General features: G+C 40.7%; 1 protein-coding gene across 6 annotated transcripts; it reads right to left on the reverse strand.

Moving 5' to 3' along the window:
* Positions 1-90: 90 nt before the first annotated feature.
* Positions 91-22450, reverse strand: kdm5c (lysine demethylase 5C). 6 transcript variants are annotated; one of them, XM_026269847.1, is made up of 28 exons: positions 21966-22449; positions 20062-20212; positions 19697-19774; positions 19458-19580; positions 19124-19294; positions 17322-17456; positions 13671-13727; positions 12163-12283; positions 11834-12072; positions 11404-11562; positions 10441-10560; positions 10180-10338; positions 9917-10098; positions 9587-9749; positions 8814-8933; positions 8462-8656; positions 6723-6904; positions 6505-6629; positions 6128-6360; positions 5659-6044; positions 3930-4068; positions 3622-3801; positions 3413-3535; positions 2139-2906; positions 2000-2051; positions 1708-1907; positions 1073-1220; positions 91-992 (listed from the first exon to the last, which is right to left on the reverse strand). In XM_026269847.1, exons 2-28 carry the CDS (start codon positions 20206-20208, stop codon positions 970-972), a joined length of 4728 nt encoding a protein of 1575 aa, XP_026125632.1. In that variant the 5' UTR covers positions 20209-20212; positions 21966-22449; the 3' UTR covers positions 91-969. The 6 variants fall into 6 exon arrangements, with proteins under 6 accessions (XP_026125632.1, XP_026125630.1, XP_026125628.1 ...); XM_026269845.1 differs by having other exon boundaries at positions 91-989; positions 9917-10338; positions 21966-22450; XM_026269843.1 differs by having other exon boundaries at positions 9917-10338; positions 21966-22450.
* Positions 22451-22819: the final 369 nt, after the last annotated feature.

Here is a 22819-nt window from a genome sequence, read left to right on the forward strand (position 1 = left end):
ATGCATACGACTGGACTTGAAAATAAACTCAGTTTATCACTTCAGATAAGCTACGAGTTTATAATAACTGGTTCAAAGTCATGAAACGGATTCCTAAAACAAGTCTAAACTTTTATTATCTAACAAGAGTGAAAAGAAAAAAAAGGCAACATTGAAATGAAAATGTTTATACACAAACTCACGACAAAGCGTGTCTGCAATAGCAATACCAATAATAATAATAATAATATAATAGAATTATTAGAACCCCAGTGACAAAATAAGATGGAGATAAAGGGTGTTAAAGTGTGTACAGTTCTGTGGAGAGGAAGAGGGAGTAGAGAGCAGGTAGCTTAAAAGAGACAACAGAATCACTGAAAGGAAATGACAATGAAAACAGCAAAACTCAGAGGAAGTGGAAAAGAGAGAAAGGACTATGCAGTAACCTATCTTAGGAAAGTAGCACCAGAACATAAATGCCTTTGATTTTTCATCACACTTTCAAAATATACTAGTTTATTCACAATGTCGAATCTCCCTGACAAAATGCGAGACTCGGTACAAAAAGAACACGAGTGTCATTGTAGCAACGACGCCAGTCTCCTGCTAAACGCCCCTTCTGCCCGTCATCGAGTGAGAATACCTGGACGCATCGTATTATGCAGCACACAGCATTTGTGTTAAGAACAGTTTGGTACATCTATATTATAAAGACAGACAGCTTAACTGCAGGGCAAATCTCATTTATCCCTCCCCTAAGAGAACAGAGATCTGCAGCCTGCGCCAGTGCACCGTTCAGGATGAGGGGTGAGAACTGAGGCAAAGGGGAAGAAAAACAGGGAAAAGTGCAGTGGTTAGTACGGTGCGGAGCGTCCACTTGATGGGTTTAAAAAAATGAATGTGAGCTTATTATGTGGGGAAATGAGCCTGAGGCCTGCGTTCTTCTGTCTCTGTGGTTCTCTCGTTCACATCGTCCAACCCTCCACAGCTTCAGGAAATCACCACAAGATCTGCTAGAGAAGAGCAAGAATGTTAGCTTCTGATCGCACACATTTGAGAGGAAATAAGATGCGTGTCTTTCAGCAGTGTGTACCTGTGTGTGGATCTGTCGATTTTGTCTTCTTGCATTCAGAAACCTCTGTGGGTTTAGGCTCGCCTTCTGTTTTTAGGCTCTTTCTCTTCCTCCTGGAGTCCTTTGACTTGCTGCCACGACCTGAGCTTCTCTGCTCCTGCAGCTCAATCTGAAACACAAAATGAGTCAAGCCTATATATATCAGGGGTCCAAAAGGGCAGCGAAATAAACATCGGTGAATTAAGAGAAACATGAACAGTATCTCAAGCAGCTTTCACGGTTTCAAAAGATTTGTGAATATATACAATAGTCAGTCCCACTCTGGTAGCTATTTAGCATTGCTTAAAGGGATAGTTCACCCAAACTAACTCTCGCTCATGTCATTCCAAACCTGCAAGACTTTTGTTCATCTTTGAAAATCTGAGAGCTTTGACTGTCGGATAGAAGTTTGCCGGAGGGAGAGCTCGCCTCAGTGTGGGCTTGGTGAAAGTGCTCATAGTGGCCACCAAGGAGGAACACCCTATAGTCTTGAGGGCTTAATGTGCCCACGGCAGCCATTGTAAACCCACAAGACGGTTAATGCACATGAAGTGTGCCTTTTGGGATAGGGCCTAATAAGTAAAAGTGTAAACCTGGTGATCAGAACACCCCCTCACCTGTATGAGCGTGTGCAGGGCATCATCAGGCGGATGTGATGACGCCTGTAGGATCCGGTAAATCGTGTGTGTCTGGTCCAGTGTGACCTCCAGCAGGTCTCCTTCTAGCTGAAGCTCCTCCAGCTGTGCTCTGGTGGATGTGCTCAGCTCAATCACTGGCCCTTTGAGAGACGGCACTAGTGACAAGAGAGACTCCACCCCTTAAAAAGACAACAGCCAATAGGTTAAAAACGAATGAAAGTAGTTTGATTACACCTATAAAAGAGGCCTTTGAATGACCGAGGAAACTAACCTGTAACGTCCTGAGTGCCTGACTTCTTAGCAACTCCATTCTGACAGCCAGACTGGACAGGAAGAGGAAAAAACAGTTTTTGTACAAGATTTTGACGTTTTTTTTTGCCTTTATAAAAGTTACAACTGCATTTCCTTACCTGTATACCATTAGCAGCCTTCTCTTCGTTCTTTTTTGGCGAGTTCACTTCCTCTGTCAGATCAATAACCCCATCTTCTGTTTCCTCAGAGTCAGACAACACAATTACAGTATCCCCATTCCATGTGTTTTTCTCCTCTGGCTCTTCCTCTTTTATACTGTTCATTTCCTGCTCCACTTGTTGGAGTCTCTCTAGCGCCCTCTGTACTTCCGGAGTGTCTAGTGCCTGTTTGGCTCGACCCTGCCAGTTAATGGCTCTCTCTGTGAGACACTGTAATGCCTCTCCCTCTGGCAGGCGTACAGGTAACTTCTGTAGCGCCACCAGCAGCGCTAGAATGGTTTCCAGCCGTGGCCGCCGGGACCGTTGGCACCGCGGACAGAGGAAACGTGTGTTCCAGTCCCACCAGCAGAGGGGCTTTGTAAGATTTGTGTCGGAGGAGCCCAGCAGTGATGGGAAGGGCACACAACCTCCGTGGAACCAGTCTTTGCACAGATGGCACCTGTGAAGCAGGGGGCGGGGCTGGCCACTGCACACACACACTGATTGGCTAGAGGTGAGGGTAGGGGCAGAGCCACCATTTTGCAGCAAGGTGCTGTCCGAGTTGTGCAGCGTGTCTGTCTCCATGGAGTCACTCCGTTTCCTTTCCCTCTTGATGCCGTTCTGGTCACCGCTTGCTCCTTTTTCTACGCCGGGTTTAGTTAAATTCACCTGCTGGAGGCGGAGAAGGGCCTCTTTCTCCAGACGCTCCCCTTCTTTGAATGCCATCACCTGATATTGATGACATAAAAGTCGCATAAATATGCAAAACCTAATCAACTTACAGTGAGATTAAGGAAACTACAATTCTCTAGGCTGTTCCAAAACTTAGTTATCATCCCCAGCTTTCTAAAGCCCAATAGTATACTTCCTGTATTTGTGTTCCACTCTGGTTTCCAATTTGTTTCGATGTGAACATCTGAAAACAAAGATCCATCATGCCCATCTGTGCTAATGGTAAATGAAGTGTACTTTTAATGGCTTGTGCTACATGGAGTGGTCCACTAAAAGTCAAGTAACCCTGGGTATTAACTGTCGTGGAATTTCACTGAGAAGAGAGTCAACTTACAATTTCTTCCATCTTTGGAGGGAGCTAAGAAGTTAGGTGCTGCCTCTGAAGGCAGCTCACTAGGTTTTGGAACTGAGTGTGTCATACACTGATTCAGACAAACTGGCAGTCTGATGTATGAACACATAAAACAGCTTAATTAAACAGTTATGAGTAAACCGTAACTCACGATAGCTCCTGGGTCTCGGAGGTCCTGAGCAGTGAGGCCTAATACATTGACATCAGAATCCGCTTCTGTACTCAGTGAGTTCTCCTCCATTTTCTTGCTCTTCTCAACACATGGGCACAGCACCTACAAAGAGTTGGGGGAAAACATTTTCATGCAAATCTAAATAATGAATAACATTTGAGACTCAAAAGTGTAGATGTTCTCTTCACCTCCAGCAGACTGTGCTGACTGTTCTTCTTCAGGAACGTTTTGCTGGCCTTTTCTCTCCAGGAGTGAGCGCTAGCCACCTGCAGTTCCAGCTGCTTTAGCTCCTCCATTTTCACTGGCAGGTCCCGCCCAATGGCCACCAAACCCTCCAGATCATCCAGACAGGGGTAGTGCTCACCGTTCTTCTCAGAAAAATACAGAAAGGACACAGTCAAACTAAGCAACCACCCTGAATGGCCAAACCATACTGCCCGACCACTATATTGAACACAAATTCCAGTTTATCAGAACTGGCTAAAATTATTCTCACCTGAATTTCCTCCAGATCAGTGACCCAAGCGCGAGCTCTGCTCAAGCAGGCCTGCAGGGACAGGATGTTAGGCAGCTGCACTGGTATTAGCTGAGCCTCGTTCACGATGGCCTCCAGCGTCGACAGGTGGTGTTTCTGCCTGCTCGTAACAAACAATTGACAGATGAAAATGGAGGTTGCATTGGTGTGGTGACATATAGGTGAATTTCAATAAATTAGAACGTCGTGGAAAAGTTCATTTCAGTAATTCAACTCAAATTGTGAAACTTGTGTATTAAATAAATTCAATGCACACAGACTGAAGTAGTTTAAGTCTTTAGTTCTTTTAATTGTGACTTTGACTCACATTTAACAAAAACCCACCAATTCACAAATTAGATAATACTTCATAAAAAAATGTTGAATTGCTGGCCTTCTGGAAAGTCAGTTCATTTACTGTGCATGTACTCGATACTTGGTAGGGGCTCCTTGGAATTACTGCCTCAATTCAGCGTGGCATGGAGGTGATCAGTTTGTGACACTGCTGAGGTGGCCTGGAAGCCCAGGTTTCTTTGACAGTGGCCTTCAGCTCATCCGCATTTTCTGGTCTCTTGTTTCTCATTTTCCTCTTGACAATAGCCCATAGATTCTCTATGGGGTTCTGGTCTGGTGAGTTTGTTGGCCGTCAAGCACACCAACACCATGGTAATTTAACCAACTTTTGGTTGTTCTGGCAGTGTGGGCAGGTGCCAAATCCTGCTGGAAGATGAAATCAGCATCTTCAAAAAGCTGGTCAGCAGAAAGAAGTGTGAAGTGCTCCAAAATTTCTCGGTTAACGGATGCAGTGACTTTGGTTTTACACAATGGACCAACGCCAGAAATTGACATTACATCCCAAATCATCACAGGTTTTGGGAACTGAACACTGGACTTCAAGCAACTTGGGCTATGAGCTTCTCCACCCTTCCTCCAGACTCTAGGACCTTGGTATCCAAATGAAATACAAAACTTGCTCTCAATCTGAAAAGAGGACTTTGGACCAACGGATAACAGTCCAGTTCTTCTTCTCCTTAGCCCAGGTAAGATGCCTCTGACGTTGTCTGTGGTTCAGCAAATTCCTTGACACGTCTGTGTGTGAAGCCTCTTGGTGCCTTGACCCCAGCCACAGTCCATTCCTTGAAGTTCACCCAGATTCTTGAATCGATTTTCGTAATCCTTGTAAGGCTGCGATTCTCACAGTTGGTTGTGCATCTTTTTCTTTTCCACACTTTTTCCTTCCACTCAACTTTCTGTTAACATGCTTGGATACAGCACTCTGTGAACCGCCAGCTTCTTTGGCGATGAATGTTTGTTGCTTACCCTCCTTGTGAAGGGTGTCAATGATTGTCTTCTGGACAACTGTCAGATCAGCAGTCTTCCCCATGATTGTGTAGCCTAGTGAATCAAACTGAGAGACCATTTTGAAGACTCAGGAAAACTTTGAAGGTGTTTTGAGTTGATTAGCTGATTGGCATGTCACCATATTCTAATTTGTTGATAGTGAATTGGTGGGTTTTTGTTAAATGCGAGCCAAAATCATCATAATTAAAAGAACCAAAGACTTAAACTACTTAAGTATGTGCGCATTTAATTTATTTAATGCACAAGTTTCACAAATTTAAGCTGAATTACTGAAATAAATGAACTTTTCCACAACATTCTAATTTATTGAGATGAACCTGTATTCCGTCACTAACTTGAGTCAGCTCACCTGTCCTCCAGACAGATCTGTGCTTTCTCCTCCCAGCGCTCGGCTATAGTCAGTAGCTCTTGCAGTTCAGCCATTGCAGTCTCTACCGATATGCTCTGTGGTACATTACAACCTGACTCCATCAAGGTCCTCAGCACAGCTAGAGTCACCTCGCTCCCCTCCGGCCCTAACGTCCGCCTGACCTCTCCCAGCCAACGACCCTGCTCCTGCAGCCCGCTCAGGAGCTCACATGCTGGGGCTATAACAGGCAGCGATGCTCCCTCCTCCATCAGGGCCTGGATCTCTGAAGCTGCGGGTAGAGGAGAGTCCTGCTTCCACTCGCCTTTTGTGCTGTCAACCAAAGCTTGAGCGCGTACATTAAACTCCTCTATCTTCTGCAATACCACCTGGAAAAGAAGCAACAGTGGTTGGAACTTTCAAGCCAAATGACAAGTATTTTATATGCTATGTCTTTGGCCTATTTTTTTACCTGCACTTCCTCCAGCGGTTTTATAACACAAGGCAGGCTCTGCATGGTGTCCACCAGAGTCCTCAGCTCCTTCAGACTCATTCTCCTGCTCTGGCTATTGCTGAGGAGCTCCGTGCTGCTGCTCTCACACTTTTGTATGTCAGCGAGGACAGTGTTGAGGCGCTGGAGCAGCTCATTATTGGGGAACTTCTTGTCAGCTGCCTCTTCTTTCAGAACCTCTAGATCTTTAATGTCTGAAAAGAGAAGAAAACATTAATTTAGGCTTTTTTCACTGCATTCAGTTTTGCACATCTCCATCACCTATTAAAATGGCTAATAAGAACGGTTCACAAATGCAGAATTTGTGATTTCGTGTCTGTGTGGTTTGTCACATTTACCTATTTTGTTGCCTTCTTCCTGCTCTAGGGCTTCCTTCACTCGGTTTGCCCATGAGTCAAAAGACTCAGCGCGAACTTTCAGCCGATGCAACATGGCCAAGAGTTCATCCAGAGTATAGCGATACCTTCATAGACGAGTGAACAAAAGCACATATGACACTTCTGGCAGAACACATCTGTAGCTAAGAACATAGCACAGACACTCTGTGCTGGTTTACCTGAGGTAGAGTTTTTCACTAGGACAAGAGCAGAGGTCCTGGGCATGGTAGAGGCAGACGAGACGCTCTTGGCAGTTCGAACATGCCAGGGCCGAGAGAAAGCAGGTGGTCTTACATTTGTCACACTGTCTTTCATCATCAGGCAGTAACTCAAAGGCTTCCCTTTCTGCTTCCTTTATACCCTGAGAGATGACACCACGATACAAAACAGTCAATCAGCTATCAAAAAGTCATTCTAACTCTAATTTTATTTGTAGGTGTTATAGAATTTTTTTAGTTTTGTTAATCTTGCATTGATTGCATTAATATAATTTAAGTATCTTTTTAACATACAATGAATAAGGTAGTATATATAGTCCATAGGGATATTGAGATATTTTATGTAGCTTGTGCAAGTAACTGCTTTAGGTTGAAAAACAACATTTAAGTTGAGACTGTGTACACCAGGGATGGGCAGTTACCAGAGTAACCAGACATCTACGATGTAATGTGCATGAGATGTGCATGTGTTATGGGGTGATGTGCACTGAGCAACATGATTGGCTCAAAGGTCCTAATCTATCCTTCAATGTATATTTTTACATACTATAAAAAAGTGGGCTGTGACGCCCGCAGTACAGCGATCGTTTACGTACAGACTCTATTTTCGCTGTGCTGCATGCGCTGAATTAAAGTGACAGCGCGTTGTTCGCGGTAAAAAAAAAACAATGAATTGACACAGAAATCTAGTTATTTCACTATAAATGTATACTAATAAAAGCCTACGGTGTTTGACACGCAACACATGGGTTTTGGCTAGATTTAAAACAAGAAAAGGAGCAACTTTAGAGAAACAAGGCAACATTACATATGCACTTTTATAGAGGCAGAAAAACAAAGTTATTTAAGACCCGTTTGATTGCGTGTAATAAAGATTTAAATGCAAAAGGCACGAGAGTCGACTGTGTCTGTCAGTGATGAGTTTTAATTTTGAATGTTTGCTATATCCTAACAAGAAAAGTAGGCTAATGTTGTGTTTAAATGTGTTGCAGCTTGTTTCAGCAACTTATTATAAAAACCTAGCAGTCAAATGCATGAGTAATACGCTGTTTATATTTGAATTTAAATATGTCTTTTTAAGATTGTTACTGTACTGTGATGAAAGAGTATCACAATGCTGAAAAAGCTTTTTTATTTTTTTTACATGATTTGATATCAAAATAATGGACAAAGCATGCGTTTTGTGGCTTAAACAGCCACGGATCAGTAGCGGACTGCAAACACGCCCTGTGTGAAAGCACAATGAGTCCGTGCTGCTTCAGCACATCATACGTAACGCACACGGACTGCATACGCACTGCAGACGGATTATAAGTGAAACAGGCGTGAGTCTGTGTGTTATCTCTTTGCACACAGACTCAAGCTGTGTGTAAACCAGATCATTCTCTGCAGAGAATTAAAGCAATACAAAGACAAAACTCATTTTTTCATTCTCAGTCTCTACAAACGGTTATTGAATTAGAATTTCCATGACATAAGCGATTGTGATATTGGCCAAAAAGCAGAAGTTAGGTGTACTCATGGTTGAACTTACTAGGTAGAAGGCACATATAGTATGACCACTTGTAGACTTGTGTTGCAGAACTCATATACATTGTAATAAACTGATATTATACACATTTGTAACCAATCAAACATCGTCACTCGCTCAATCCCAGATGTTTTTCCCCTCATCCTGCAAACATATAGTCTCCGCTCACCCTTTCCAGGAGGCTTTTGCGTAGTTTCCTCTCCTCCTGTACAATAATGAACATCTCCCTGTGTGTGGCGGCTGCCAGGTTCAGATCCAGCTTCTCTGGGCAGGCCGCCATCTTGCAAGTGAGTTCCTCGTGAGAGAAAACGCAGTAGCGCCTCAGCCGTCGGTAATGCTCAATACAAGAGCGCCCTGTGGGCAGCTAGCAGAGAGAGAAAGAGCAAAAGCCTCAGTAACTGACAGTATGTCTGACATTTAAGAGGTAGTTCCTCAAAATGGCATTTATCTGGTCACACACTGCTTTACATACTACAGATTTAAATGAAGGAGCATTTATGCGTGCACACTGTATTTATTACCCAGTCTGCAGTGCAGAAGTTGACTGCTTCGGCAAAGTTATATCCCTGATTGAAACCGCTGTGATAAGCTCGTGGAAAAGTGATGACAAACTCCCCAGCACACTGATTGGTCCGAACCACCTGTCAATCGAAAACAGAGATCAGTGTTTTAAAAGGCCATTCACATACGAGAAAACTATTCACACAAAACATTTTTGTGTGTTCACATTTAAAGAAACAACAAAATAACCAAACAGAAAAAAATTTAACCGTGAGAATACATTATTTTCAGTGCACAGATCATATATAAAGGCCATCAGGAAGCAGCCCTAAAAGCCAAATCAACACAACAAAAACCGCTTTTATAGTTTCACAGGGTGTTTTTCAGGCATCATTTCACATTCTTAAAATACTAGTGGCTTAATGATGCAACCTGATAACCTTAAGTATGCTAATTCATAAATACATTGATTTATTTGTTTGCGGGCTGCCACAATATCAAAACTGACCACCACAAATAGATTTTCCAAAAGGCTTTTTGACTTGTAACACAGTGTTTTTATCTCACTATATCATTTTTATTTAATCTTGCATGTAATGACTGATAAAGCAGCGTTTGTGAGCGGTGTGCTGCTTTGTGTACAGCTGTTAACGGAAAAATCTCTACCTCTCCCGCTGAAAATGGATTTGCATAAATATATATATGTATATAGGGACTGGGAGTGCTGCCACAAATAGAGTGTAAGGCTGTGGGAAACACTGTAATTATAATATTGAGTGTGCGTGTTACAAACCGGCACTCCATGAGTCATGAGTATATTTGGGTTCATAATGGTGACAAGCTGGTGGAGCAGGTCTGGCTGGAACTCAAAAAGCTCAGGAGTGAGTTTCTTCATCACCTCCTCTAACTTCTCTGCAGCAGATGATGGCACACCATACCATGTTTTGGGCTCACCCCTAAAAAGAGAAACCAAAACCAGAGTTTTTTTTTTATTGTCACCCAAGATGCATCAGTACCAAACACATGTGGTCACTGGTCACAAGTTTTTCTGCTAACTTCTACTATTAAAAGATATGATATGACAAGCTTCTCCAGAAAGATGCTACATAGTTCATTGCATTACCAGTGTAAATAGTTGATGGAGTAACTCCAGTGGTCCTCTATGTGCCAACAGAAAGCGGAGAACACCATGCCCACATACAGCCATGGCACTTTCATGCCAGAGATATCGGCATTAATGTGGCACAATACTGACTGCTCCAACACTGGCATAACGTTTAAATTCCAGCCGCTGCGGGCATATTCCTGCAACAAGAACAGAGGTATTAATTTGCTTTCTTGACCAAAACATGGAAAAAACGAAAAGTAAAAAAAAAAAAAGCTAACCTCTTCCTCATCTGACAAGTGTCTCTTGCCGTTGTTGACAGGAAACCCACTACCAAAGTCCTTTGAGTGAATATCTGCCCCATATTCTACAGTTACATCTTCTTCAATACTACTGACCAACCTCCAAAACTCCTTCTCAACCAGCTCTGTCGGCACCATCTTAAAAAAAATGAATGAATCAAATGTCAATTAAATGATTTGTACATGCACAGTAAGAGTCTGTGGGGTTCAAGACTGATTAAAGGTAAGAACAACACTCACGTGGACAGGCATGTTGAAGTAGTCTGCTTTAAAAGTATCGGCCATTTCACCGAAGCTCTGTAACGTATACTCTCGAGTGGCCTGCTCAAAACCAAACGCCTCTGCTGGCTTTTTACACTCCTACACAAACAACACATTAACAGTTTGATTGCTACACCAAGAAAATGGAAGTCAGTACTTGGAGAGTATCAAGGCATGTTCACATTTGGCGTCTTTTTTTGGCGTCCTTAGTAAAACAAAAAGCTGGCAGTGTTTTGGTTACAGATAGCAGTTGAAGGTGTCTTTTGGTGCTAGAACAAAAGCTGCAACAGTAGCCTAATGCTGTGCGGTGCAGAAATGTCGAGAAAGAGTAAAAAGTTGGCTCATGCGTTGTCTTTTGAAGTTAACGGTGAGGAGAATGACGGTTCACAATGACGTTTGAGGGTGCGCGACATTACACAGGGAAGGAATCTGTATGGTGCTCATAACAATTTAGTCCAGGAGCTCTGGTTGGATAATGCTTGGTTTGCAGCATATTTTAAACTAGGTGGAGTTTTATGCTCATATCATACTACAACTTGTGCCATTAAACTAGTATGATCTATCTACCAGCTCGTCTCCATTTTTTCTTGTTGTTATGGAAATGACTAGCTACTCGCCTTTAATTGATCAGCATTCAAAATACGATTAACAATGCGTTTTTCAGAAAAGTATTACTTTTTTCAACTTGAAAAAAAACACTCTTTTTTAAACATGGTTTCCTCCATAGGATTGTAATGTAAAACAGATGCTGGCAGGATCAAAAAAGACGGCAAGTGTGAACATAGCCTTAGAGTATTCATATATTACACATTTATTAAGCAGTAAAAAACTAGCTTAAGACACTTCAAACGTAGACTCCACAAACAGAAATAATTGATCAAAACAGTAGTCATTTTCCATAACACGATAGAATACTAGAGTTATTCCGATCTGGACTCTCACCTCTGCTACACATTTGGGACAGCGCCAGTTCCCCTTGGGTGAGTCTGTGAGAGGAGGTATCAGGCAGAACGTGTGATAATTATCATCGCACCCATCACAGAGCAGCAACTTCTCATCCTCGTCCCCGCGGCCACACATCCGACAGACAAACGAGTCCACCTGACAGATTTCAGTTATCGAGTTTAGTCACATTTTGCATGAGTGCATGGCATTTGTGAATCTGATTGGAAAACTAGTCCGATACAAGCATCTACATGGTTTACTTATCCTATTTATTGAATTATGTCAGATCTACACCACCCCTTCCAATCTGATCCGTTATTTAATTCTGATCAAGAATTGAGCCGTTTACATGAAGGATTTTCAGTCCGATTGAGCCGTCAATCCAATTAATCTAATTCTTAAGTTCTTACGTTTCTCTCAAACTTACAAACTGTTGGTTACTGAGGTTGCGTCGGAGTCTCATGGTCATCTTGGTGCAGGGTTCATCACTGGAATCATTAGGATCATCAGTGTGATTTTTGTCATCAACATCCTCCTTGACAATGAGATTTGGGGGTGGTGGAGGAACGTCTGGATCTGATTTTGTAACCAGAGTCTCTCCAGGTTCATCCTTCACCGATGCACTGGCAGCACTGTCCCGTACTATCAAAGTCTCCGGCAGTTCATCTGATGAAAATACATAATGTGACACTTGAAACTTGATTTATTTGTCACATTTATAAAGAACTAAATCAAATCCCATATGCAGACACAAACCTTTCTTCCGTGTCTTGTCTCGAGGTACAAGACCAAGCCCCATCATTTTAGGTCCAGCCCCGTAAATCTGCAGTTTTTTCAGCTCGGGGTTCTTCTCGATGTCTTCCTCTGTAGGTTCCGGCTAATGGGTGGAAGTGAAAGACTGTAAGTGAACTACAGGAACAGAGGTGACGATATATGAGAGAGAGGGGTTTTTCTTTTCCCTGTTTCTACACTGAACACAGCTTTTTCCATGAGGGGTTCCTGACTGTTCAGAACATGAACTTTTCACTGGTTTTCTCACAGTTGTAAAGCATCAGAAAGGTCGGTGAAATCATTTCCCTCAAACTTTTCTTATTCAAATATCTTTGTTGCTCAAATATAATACAAAACTGATCGAAAACTCCAGATTTATCAATATAAAGCAAAAATGGTTGAGACGACACTGCAGAATGTTTAAGCAAGAGCAAACATGCATGAAGTTAGTTTTGTGCCAGACTTGACTGCTATCAAGAGGGAAAAAGCAATTATTCATTCAAACACAATTAATACTGAATGGCAAAGTCTCTCATGAAAAGATCCACTGCTAAAAGGGCTGGGCAATAAAACTAGGCCTTTATTTATATTCAATAAATCTCTATACATTTACATATTTACTTTGAAATAACAGTCTTCAATCAGTTAAACATTAAATAGCCTCTGCTGCCAAGTATATAAAAATTTTTCAATACAAGAAGTAAAAATCTTAATCTATAAATGCACACTTTCCATGCTGATTTTCTCTAAACAAAACAGCATTAATATAATAAATAGCAATATTCAACTACATTTATTTGTACCAAAAAAAAAATCACCAACTAAAAAACCATATATGGCCTTTCATAGTGAAATATCACACAAGCCTAACTGCTAAATGCCTCAAATATGCAGAAGCAAGAACACATCTAAGCATTATGTCCAGACTGACGTCTGTCAGACACGTCAATCGCAGTATTTCTCTGTTCCGTTCCTGAAATCTGTTACTCTGAAACACAAAGTTACGCTGTGTCATCGTTAAGCAAAAACAACTCATTTCTGACTTGCAGCATGATGAACATAATATGATCCAGCCATTAAGACAACAGCAGTGACAACAGATCATAGCAATCATTGATTAGTAGTAATATGCAGCCCAGAGTGGGGCAACCAGTCCACCACCAAACAGGAAATGCAAGCAAGCCAGCGTTGCTAAAAGTGTGGCAAGACAAGTGAAGTGAAAATGTGTTTGATGACTGAAGGACACAGGAAGACAGGATGGATGCATTAAGAAATAAGTAAAAGCAAGAGCTGAAAGATGAAAAACAAAAGCTTCTACATGAAATTAGACACCCAGTTAAGCGTGAACGACAGCATAAGGTCAAACGAGGGTTTTTTATTTAAACCATGAAAGAACATCAGCAAAGGAGAAAGAAAGAAAGAAAGAAAGTGAGGGATAGGGAGGAAAGTAAAGAACAGTGGGAGCGAGAGAGAGAGAGAGCGCGAGGCAGTACCGAGGAGACGTGTTGAGAGCCAGTTGTAAGAGGGTGGTGAGTTGGATCCTCTGGACCCTGCATGGGGAGACAACAACCAAAACAAAATGGATTCCAGAGAGAGAGAAAGAGAGACAGAAGGAAAAAACAACAACCATGTGCGACAGGACAGAGTCAATCGGGGGACAGTAGCCTATTAAAAATGTGTCACTTTTTTCATGTCTGAAGTATGATTTAATTTTAGGTCAACAGACATAATATCAATTCTTTAAACAAACATCACATACTAGTGTGAAACTGTTCAGTTGTAACAGTTTTATTTATTTGTTGCAACTGCACATGATTGTTCAATGGATAACATTACTTGATCCATATATTTAAAACAACATTTTATATTTGACATAAGATGCCAGTCAAAAGTTTGGACACACTTATTAAAATTGTGTATGGGAATTCCTTCAGAAAAAAGTATAGTACAAACTATATTGCATTTGAGTTTGTTTTTCTCTGTACACTCTAGACATTCTCTTAACCAACATCAACAGCATCCTGGTATAATTGGACATTTTAAAGGAGTACCCAATGTGAGACACTTTTTGACTACTTCCAACTTTTTGAGTCCAACTTGCAACTTACAATACATAAGAAATAACTGCACTAATGTAAATGTAAATACATATTTAGAAGTTATAGACATTATTTTAGACCTATATAGACATTTATATGGATGCACAATTTATATTTGCCAAAAAAATTGCTTCAAGCATTCAAGCACATGCTTTTATATCAAAAGATCAGCTGAGTGAGTCCAAACTTTGTTTTCTGGTAATGGAAGAATTTTAATTTTCTTAACATGTAAATCAACAGAATAAATGTTCAAACTAAATATTAAGAGAGAGAGATAGAGAAGTGTTTGATTCAAGGGCAAGAAGAGGAGAGTTAACGTGGTAACCTCACTTACTGCAGTTATAAAATGCTAAATTTGATTGCTTTAAATATCCTTGGAATGTTATGTAATTCAGTGGTAAGCAAACCAATGAAGGTTCCTTAACTTTGAAAACTATAAAGATTTCTTTGTTTATCTGATACTAAGATATTATCACTAATTCTATGAATCCATTTACCACACTAATGTAATGGGAAGGCAAATTAAAAAGCCAAACACCCAAAAAATGAATGCTGCATCTTTGAAATGAATGGGATGAGAATAGCATTAAGACCTAATGAAAATTTTAGATTATGGCCAATGGTTTCAAAGAGACAAAGTGTAATGAAAACAAATGAAAGGCAGAAAGTGACAGAAAGAAGGCAGAGGGATGAGGGCAAGATGGACACAATGCTTTATTTACAGCACAGGGAGCAAAGCATGCTGGGAAGTGCCTTGAAAGCATGGTCAGTGCTGATGTAAAAGCCTTCATACATCTCAGAAAAACAGACAAAGCACATACAGGTGCTGGTCATATAATTAGAATATCTTCCAAAGATTATTTCACTAATTCCATTTAAAAAGTGAAACTTGTATATTATATTCATTCATTACCCACAGACTGGTATATTTCAAATGTTTATTTCTTCTAATTATGATGATTATAACTGACGACTAAGGAAAATCCCAAATTCAGTATCTCAGAAAATTTGAATATTGTGAAAATGTTCAATATTGAAGATACTTGGTGCCACACTCTAATCAGCTAATTAACACAAAATACCTTTAAAGGCCTTTAAATTGTCTCTAGTCTAGTTCTGTAGGCCACACAATCATGGGGAAGACTGCTGACTTGATAGTTGTCCAAAAGACGACCATTGACAACTTGAACAAGGAAGGCAAGACACAAAAGGTCATTGCAAAAGTCATTGCTGGCTGTTCACAGAGCTCTGTGTCCAAGCACATTAATAGAGAGGCGAAGGGAAGGAAAAGATGTGGTGAAAAAAAACTGTACAAGCAATAAGGATAACCACACCCTGGAGAGGATTGTGAAGCAAAACCCATTCAAAAATGAGCGGGAGATTCACAAAGAGTGGACTGCAGCTGGAGTCAGTGCTTCAAGAACCAATATGCACAGACGTATGCAAGACATGCGTTTCAGCTGTCGTATTCTTTGCGTCAAGCCACTCTTGAACAACAGACAGTTTCAGAAGCGTCTCGCCTGGGCTTGGACTGGACTGATGTTCTCTGATGAAAGTAAATTTTGCATCACGGTCCCAGAGTCTGGAGGAAGAGAGGAGAAGCACACAATCCACGTTGCTTGAGGTCCAGTGTAAAGTTTCCACCGTCAGTGATGGTCTGGGGGGCCATGTCATCTGCTGGTGTTGGGCCACTGTGTTTTCTAAGGTCCAAGGTCAAAGCAGCCGTATACCAGGGAGTTTTAGAGATCGCTTCATGCTTCCTGCTGCTGACCAACTTTATGGAGATGCAGAATTCATTTTCCAACAAAACTTGGAACCTGCACACAGTGCCAAAGCTACCAGTACCTGGTTTAAGGACCACGGTATCCCAGTTGTTAATTGGACAGCAAACTCGCCTAAACTTAACCCCATAGAAAATCTATGGGATATTGGGAAGAGGAAGATGTGATATGCCAGACTCAAAAGAGCTGAAAGCCACTATCAGAGCAACCTGGGCTCTCATAACACCCGAGCAGTGCCACAGACTGATCGACTCCATGCCACACCGCATTGCTGCAGTAATTCAGGCAAAAGGAGCCCTAACTAAGTATTGAGTGCTGTACATGCTCATACTTTTCATGTTCATACATTTCAGTTGGCCGAGATTTCTAAAAATCCTTTCTTTGTATTTTTCTTAAGTAATATTCTAATTTTCTGAGATACTGAATTTGATATTTTCCTCAGTTGTCAGTTATAATCATCAAAATTAAAAGAAATAAACATTTGAAATATACCAGTCTGTGGGTAATGAATGAATATAATATACGAGTTTCACTTTTTGAATGGAATTCGTGAAATAAACTTTTTGATGAAATTCTAATTATATGACCAGCACCTGTATTTGAATGGATCCATTACGCCCTGGTCAGTTATACATACATTTAAGAATAAGGTTAAAGTCATTATGAAAATTACTAAAAATAAAGATTGGGCTAGTTGATTTCGGCCCAATTTAGTAGTATCTTTGTTAATAGGGCACACTGTAAAATGTAAACGATGACTCTTTAACTGATTGGATTTATCTGTAAATGTTATAAATAAACTTATACCGCTTTAAAAATCAGTGCACTGGATTTTTTATTTTGTTAGAATAGTTGTTTTTTATTTTTATTTAAGCCCCTTTCGCACTGCACGTTGGACCTGGAAAATTGCCGGAACATTGCCGGGTCGCCTTCTGTGTGAACGTCGGTGACCTAGAAACATTGCCGGGTTCAGTCCGGGAACGAACTCTGTTTGAACAACGGGGACCTTTACGGGCTGTGTGAGAACGCACGCACATATTCCGGGTAATCACTGGCAGTGTGAAAAGGGCAAAATCTAGCGACCCGGGAACAATTGCCAGGACACATTACCGGTGTATTTTCCGGAATCTCAGTGTGAAAGGGGCTTTAGAAACTAAATGCTAAACAAAAACTGTACGACAAAATGAGCTAATGATGCCACAATGAAATGTAAGGATAAGCCTGACACATATATTGCATATATTGATCCAGAAATATCACTCACCTCAGGCTTAAGGCGATTGGCTCGTCGTCCATAGCTGCTCATCTTAGATGGCGGGACTGATTGGCGGAGAGGAATGGAGTGGGGTTTGTATTCCCGGTCTACCTCATCACTGTCATACGGCCTGGGTTTACATGGCTAGATATGCAGAACACACACATCAGCATCAATTTTGTAAAAGACATTTAATTGCTCCACAGAATATTACCATGCACAAAAAAAAGCGCATTTGAGTAAACGAAGACATGCACATTCCTTTCTTGTCATTCTTTTCAGTGATGGTGGACAGTAAGTCATTAATCAAATCATTAATACTCATTTATGTACTTAATAGTACACAAAAAATAGACAAATTACCAAATGTGGGTCATGACTACTTTTTAATGGTTGTGAAAAATCAAGCTATTGAAAAGTACAAGTTTTAAAACTGCCTGTATCTAATATCACGCAGAATTTACTTGGTTTGGTTATGCGCTGATGTAAATGAATGTACAGTTGAAGTTGTTCCAAATAAGGTGTTTACCCAAAATACAGATTAATATGGGAATGTGATTCAGGTTTATGTATAGACCTGGGGCCCGTTCTTCGTACGTCGCTAACTCAGTTAGCTGGATTTGAATGTTGACGATTTGGCGTGATCTTGGATCGTTTGGTTCTTCGAAGCTCATCCCGGAGCTGCTGTCATAGCAACAGGTCCATAAGCTTAAACCTGCTCAGGAGCAGGCTTATTGCATGTAAACAGGATTAGATCGCTTCTTTTCAACCAGAACTGATACTCAAAATGTGTCTGCCATCACCGCTACTTTATTACAGGAGTACCGTACTGATCCAGGGACAATGATTTAAAATAATAATCATTAAAAAAATTATTTAACAATAATATAAAAATGTTGTGTAGTCCATAACAGCCTACTGTAGACACAGCCAGTTTTACTCACTGAAATATTTATTTGTCATAAAAGTATTACTTCATAATTGTATTAGACTCTTACACACATGCTATACAGATAATAGAGTCGTGCATTATTTTGAGTGATGACTGCTTTTATAAGAGTGGCTTGATGGAGCGCAGGAGATGCAGATAACATGATAAGAAACTTTCATTAATGCGGTCACGTAAACAAATCTTTCCAAATATAAAATGAAATGAATAGATAATTTCTACATTGAAATAAAAATGTAAAGACTGCACAACTATTATAAATTGTGAATCTAAATAATTGGGAATCATGAAAAAAATTTGAATAAAATAAAAACATGTATCTATTATCTGTTATGTATCTATTATAACAGTTATGTAGTTTTGTTTGCTTGGCTGTTTCCTTATAAAAGTCCAGAAATTTGTCAAGTTTTTCGTCAGGTGTCGTTTTAAATTATATGACGTCATTACATTGCCGTCTTGCCACCAGCCAATCGCTGCACTGCTGATCATGGTTTCGAGTATCGATACATATCCCCTTTTAAGACAACACATGAACGCACAATTATCTCAGATAATTCAATCCAGCGATACTAATCATACATAACAGGTGTGTTCGAAGAACCCAATTAGCCGGATCAGGATTAGCACGATGATATCATCTTGGGTGTGTCATTTGATCTCGGATGTAATAAGCGACGAACGAAGAACAGGCCCCTGATGCTCACATGAACAAAATATGACCAGATTCTGATTACTGGAATCTCAAATACTGGAATATTAGTGTGTGAACACGTTCAATGAAAATTATACTGCTACTTTTATGATATAATACAGAACGTGTGAAGATTTTCAAGCTATAATGATAAACGGTCAAACACAGTACCGGTAAGCTGGCTCCAGACTGGAACAACTCAAATGGATAGACGATCCTCTCATAGTGCGACCTCAGGAGGGAGCCAATGTTTTTGCCAGGAGGATATCCCAGTTTCTGTGCCACGCGTGCCCAGCGTCTCTCCTTACACACCGCCTCGAAACCCCCTTCCTCTGTCACGATCTACCACACAGGACATAAATCATGTTAATTACTAACGCTTTCCAGTTCACAATATTCAATAGATTTATGATTTTTAGGATGAGGTTAAAGTATAAACATTTCCTTTATCAGGGAAATGACATCAAACAACTGTCAATAACATAAAGGGGTGCTGTATATTCACCTTGGCCAAGCTGAACAGATCGAGAATACGTCGTTCTAGATTGGGGATCTTCAGAGAGGATCCCTGGATCTCCCAGAACTTGGCAATTCTGTCCAGATAATTTAGCTTCACTCGTGTCTCAGCCTGAGAAAAAACAAACAAACAGATGTGTTGGTGCTTAGTCAACTCAAGAATATGTGAGTCACGCTTCATGGAGTAAGACACAAGAGCAATGAGTTCGACAGGAAGCAAGATCTGACCTCAAGCTCATTGAGCCTCTGAATACGTGGTGTGAACCGGAAATTGTCCACCTCCACAACAAATGGTGGCTGCCAGTCCTGTAACGGAAAGAAAAAGGCTTTTTAAATAGCAAAATGTAAATATTTTTATAATGGACTAACTTTAAAGGATATATTTTACACAGAAAGGAAAATTCCGTAGAACAAAATAAAAGAATGCATTTTGAAGAATGTTGCTTGTTGAGCAATGACTTTGATTCCACAAGCAAAAAAAAAAAAAAAAAAACCTGTGAAAAGCTTTTCAGAATATCATCTTTTAAGTTCTACAGAAAATATAAAGTCACAGGTTTCGAACGACAGCGCTGGAAAATGCAAAAGAGGATTACGGGTGGCGGGCGAATCTTGCATATTCCAGACTTTTCTGCTATTGGACGGATTTTGGCGATATATCCCAGAGGATCAGCAAACTCCTCCCATGACGGTTCGAACACTGGACACTCCGGCGGCGGAACAAACTCCTCCCCTCCATCCATCGCTCTGAAAGCAAACAATTCAAGCTCAAATGAGATGCTTACGTTCACTTAAATCAAACAATATAACGCAAATCAAGTAAATGCAATCACATTAGCCTTCTTTCATCAAACACAAGCAGATTTAAAATCAATCATATAAATCATTATACTGAATTTGACACTTTATGAAAGAGCGGTTTTACAAAACCTGAAAACATTCTGCTTGTGTTTTACTAAAAAGGTCATCATCTTTTGATAGTTCATGGTTTAAAACATTAACATATTCAAATGACACTATGGTCCATGATATCTTTTAACCCCTATTTTTAAAAATTCTGAGTTCACCCTAATGGACACCAGCACTTGATCCATAAGTGACCGGCACAAAAGCATGTGTCAGTATTAAAGTACACAGATCTAATGGAAGGGCCTTGATGATGCATGAGGTTAAATTAATCAGGAAGTTTAGAAGACAAAGGAAAAAGACCTTCCTCTGGCACTTTGACAGAAGGAATTGGAGAACAGAAATGTGCTCTCTAGAAGCACCTATGGAAATGCACCTCTAACAAAACATCACACCCTGTCTAACTTCAGAAAACCCCTGCTTTTTACTTTGTCTACCTCCCAATCCCAAACCAGACAAAATGGGGGGAGGGAGAAAATCATTGTTCACTTAAGCCAATGGCTTTTGCATTCACAGCCACTGATTTAATCTAATGTGCACCTTATAAAACAGTAAAATGCTTTATATGACACAGTCCATTTATTACAACTAAACCTACTGTAAGGGTTTGTATGCTGGTAGCTTCCATGTTGTGAAAACCACAAAAGCTGATCACGTGACAAAAAACGGTTCACACTTCATTTCCCAAGATAGTAACGATGCCATTAACTTTTTGTTTTAACGGATTAATCATAATACATTACAAAGGTACACATACATAATCAAAACATCACCTGTCAACACCTTCAGTTGTTGTTTTATTGCCTGAAGTTTGGCTATTCAATTAGATTCACTTCTGACAATGTCGTGGCAGACGAGTTATAAATAAAATATTGCTGACAGCGTCTCTCAAATCCTAGCTGCCTAAGTTACCTAAACAAATACATTAGAATTAGACAAAAACACATTCAAAGGGGAGCATAGTGTGGCCAAAACCGCTTTCTAATAATCGTATCTCACCGCGGTTTGAGTCAGCCATAATCCCAAATTTCCTGTAGCTTTAGCTGCTAACCGGCCTCCATTCGCGTGAGATTCGAGAACAGCTTTCAAACTGACAAATAATAATACATAAACTATTAAAATGTGCGGAACTGACCGTTTTAAGACATACTGGGAAAACTATGCTTACCGGGGAACTGCTAAGAAAGCAGTTTTTATAGAAGTAGCTGGTTAGCTGTCCGGCTAATAAACCAAAACAATAAAGCCTCACCATCGGTTTGTTAGCAGACTCACGCCAAATCCGACAAACGATTGACCGGTGGTCAAAAGTATTTAACGAATCTCAAAATATCCGACAGTATGAAGACGTAAACAGATTATGATTCCAGTAAGAGGGCCAAACATTAGGACTCGTTTGCAAAGAAGGGATGAGTTGTGGAAACACAGAAGGGGAGAAGACAGTGTGGTTGGTTGTCTCGGGTCGCAGGTATGTGATGTGTGGCATTTAAACGGATCATCTGATCGGATATAACCGTTACCAGGTAAAACAGAAACCCTTGCGCTAAATCAACACAGATTTATCCATCAGTGCTGTGAATCTGAGCACCAGTCTTACATTTCTGCACTCGGTCAGAGTTCTTCTTATTCTTCAGAGACGCCTCGGAGAGATTCGTGCGCCGGTGTGTTTTATTATCTGTGTCTTTCTGGCTCTTGTTTGATGATCACGGGGTCTATTGTTCAACGGAGGGTCAGTCTCTGGGTGGCAGTGGCTCTGCGGCCTCCTCGATCAGCCCATCCCAGCACACACACTCACACGTAACGTTACATACACTCTCGGTCGGTTAGTAGGATGATGATCGCGGAGGTTTCTTTCCACCTGACTCCTGAAAGTCCCGTGTAAGTTGACGTTTTCTTTATAATAACTGTTTCGCGCGCGTGTACAAAAATACGCGTTATTTCCAATGGTTTCTTTCCTCGTCACCTAGCCACTGTTCATTCTGTCTGAACTACACGCCATCTTGGTTTCATCACGACCTAAGCACAACTCTCTCAAGATCCATTGATCTCAGTTGGGAAAACACGCGCACTTGACTGGATGCAAGCACTGTCTAATCCCTCCACGCTTCTCAATACATGTAAACTAGTCCCTGGATTCGTCCGATTTAACACAGAATGGGGTCAATTATTGTACTTGATATAACAGACAAGGGAAATTGATTTGACGTGTATGTTAAATGTGGACTATATATCGTGTTGTAATGAATTGTGAGTAGTTGTGCAAGTGATGCAGGTAGGCGAGCGGACGTGACGCGGAACGATATTTCACCTCTTTCTTGGCGAAGTAGTTCCAGTGAGTAAAATTTGCGCAGGAGAGGTCAAGCGATGTATGCGAAAATCAAAATGGGTAGCGACGACTAGTGGCAGAACAATTAATTGAAGGGATTGTCATTGCTGACATCATTACTCAGT

This window comes from Carassius auratus, chromosome 8, assembly GCF_003368295.1.
Source record: "Carassius auratus strain Wakin chromosome 8, ASM336829v1, whole genome shotgun sequence".
Taxonomy (NCBI): domain Eukaryota; kingdom Metazoa; phylum Chordata; class Actinopteri; order Cypriniformes; family Cyprinidae; genus Carassius; species Carassius auratus.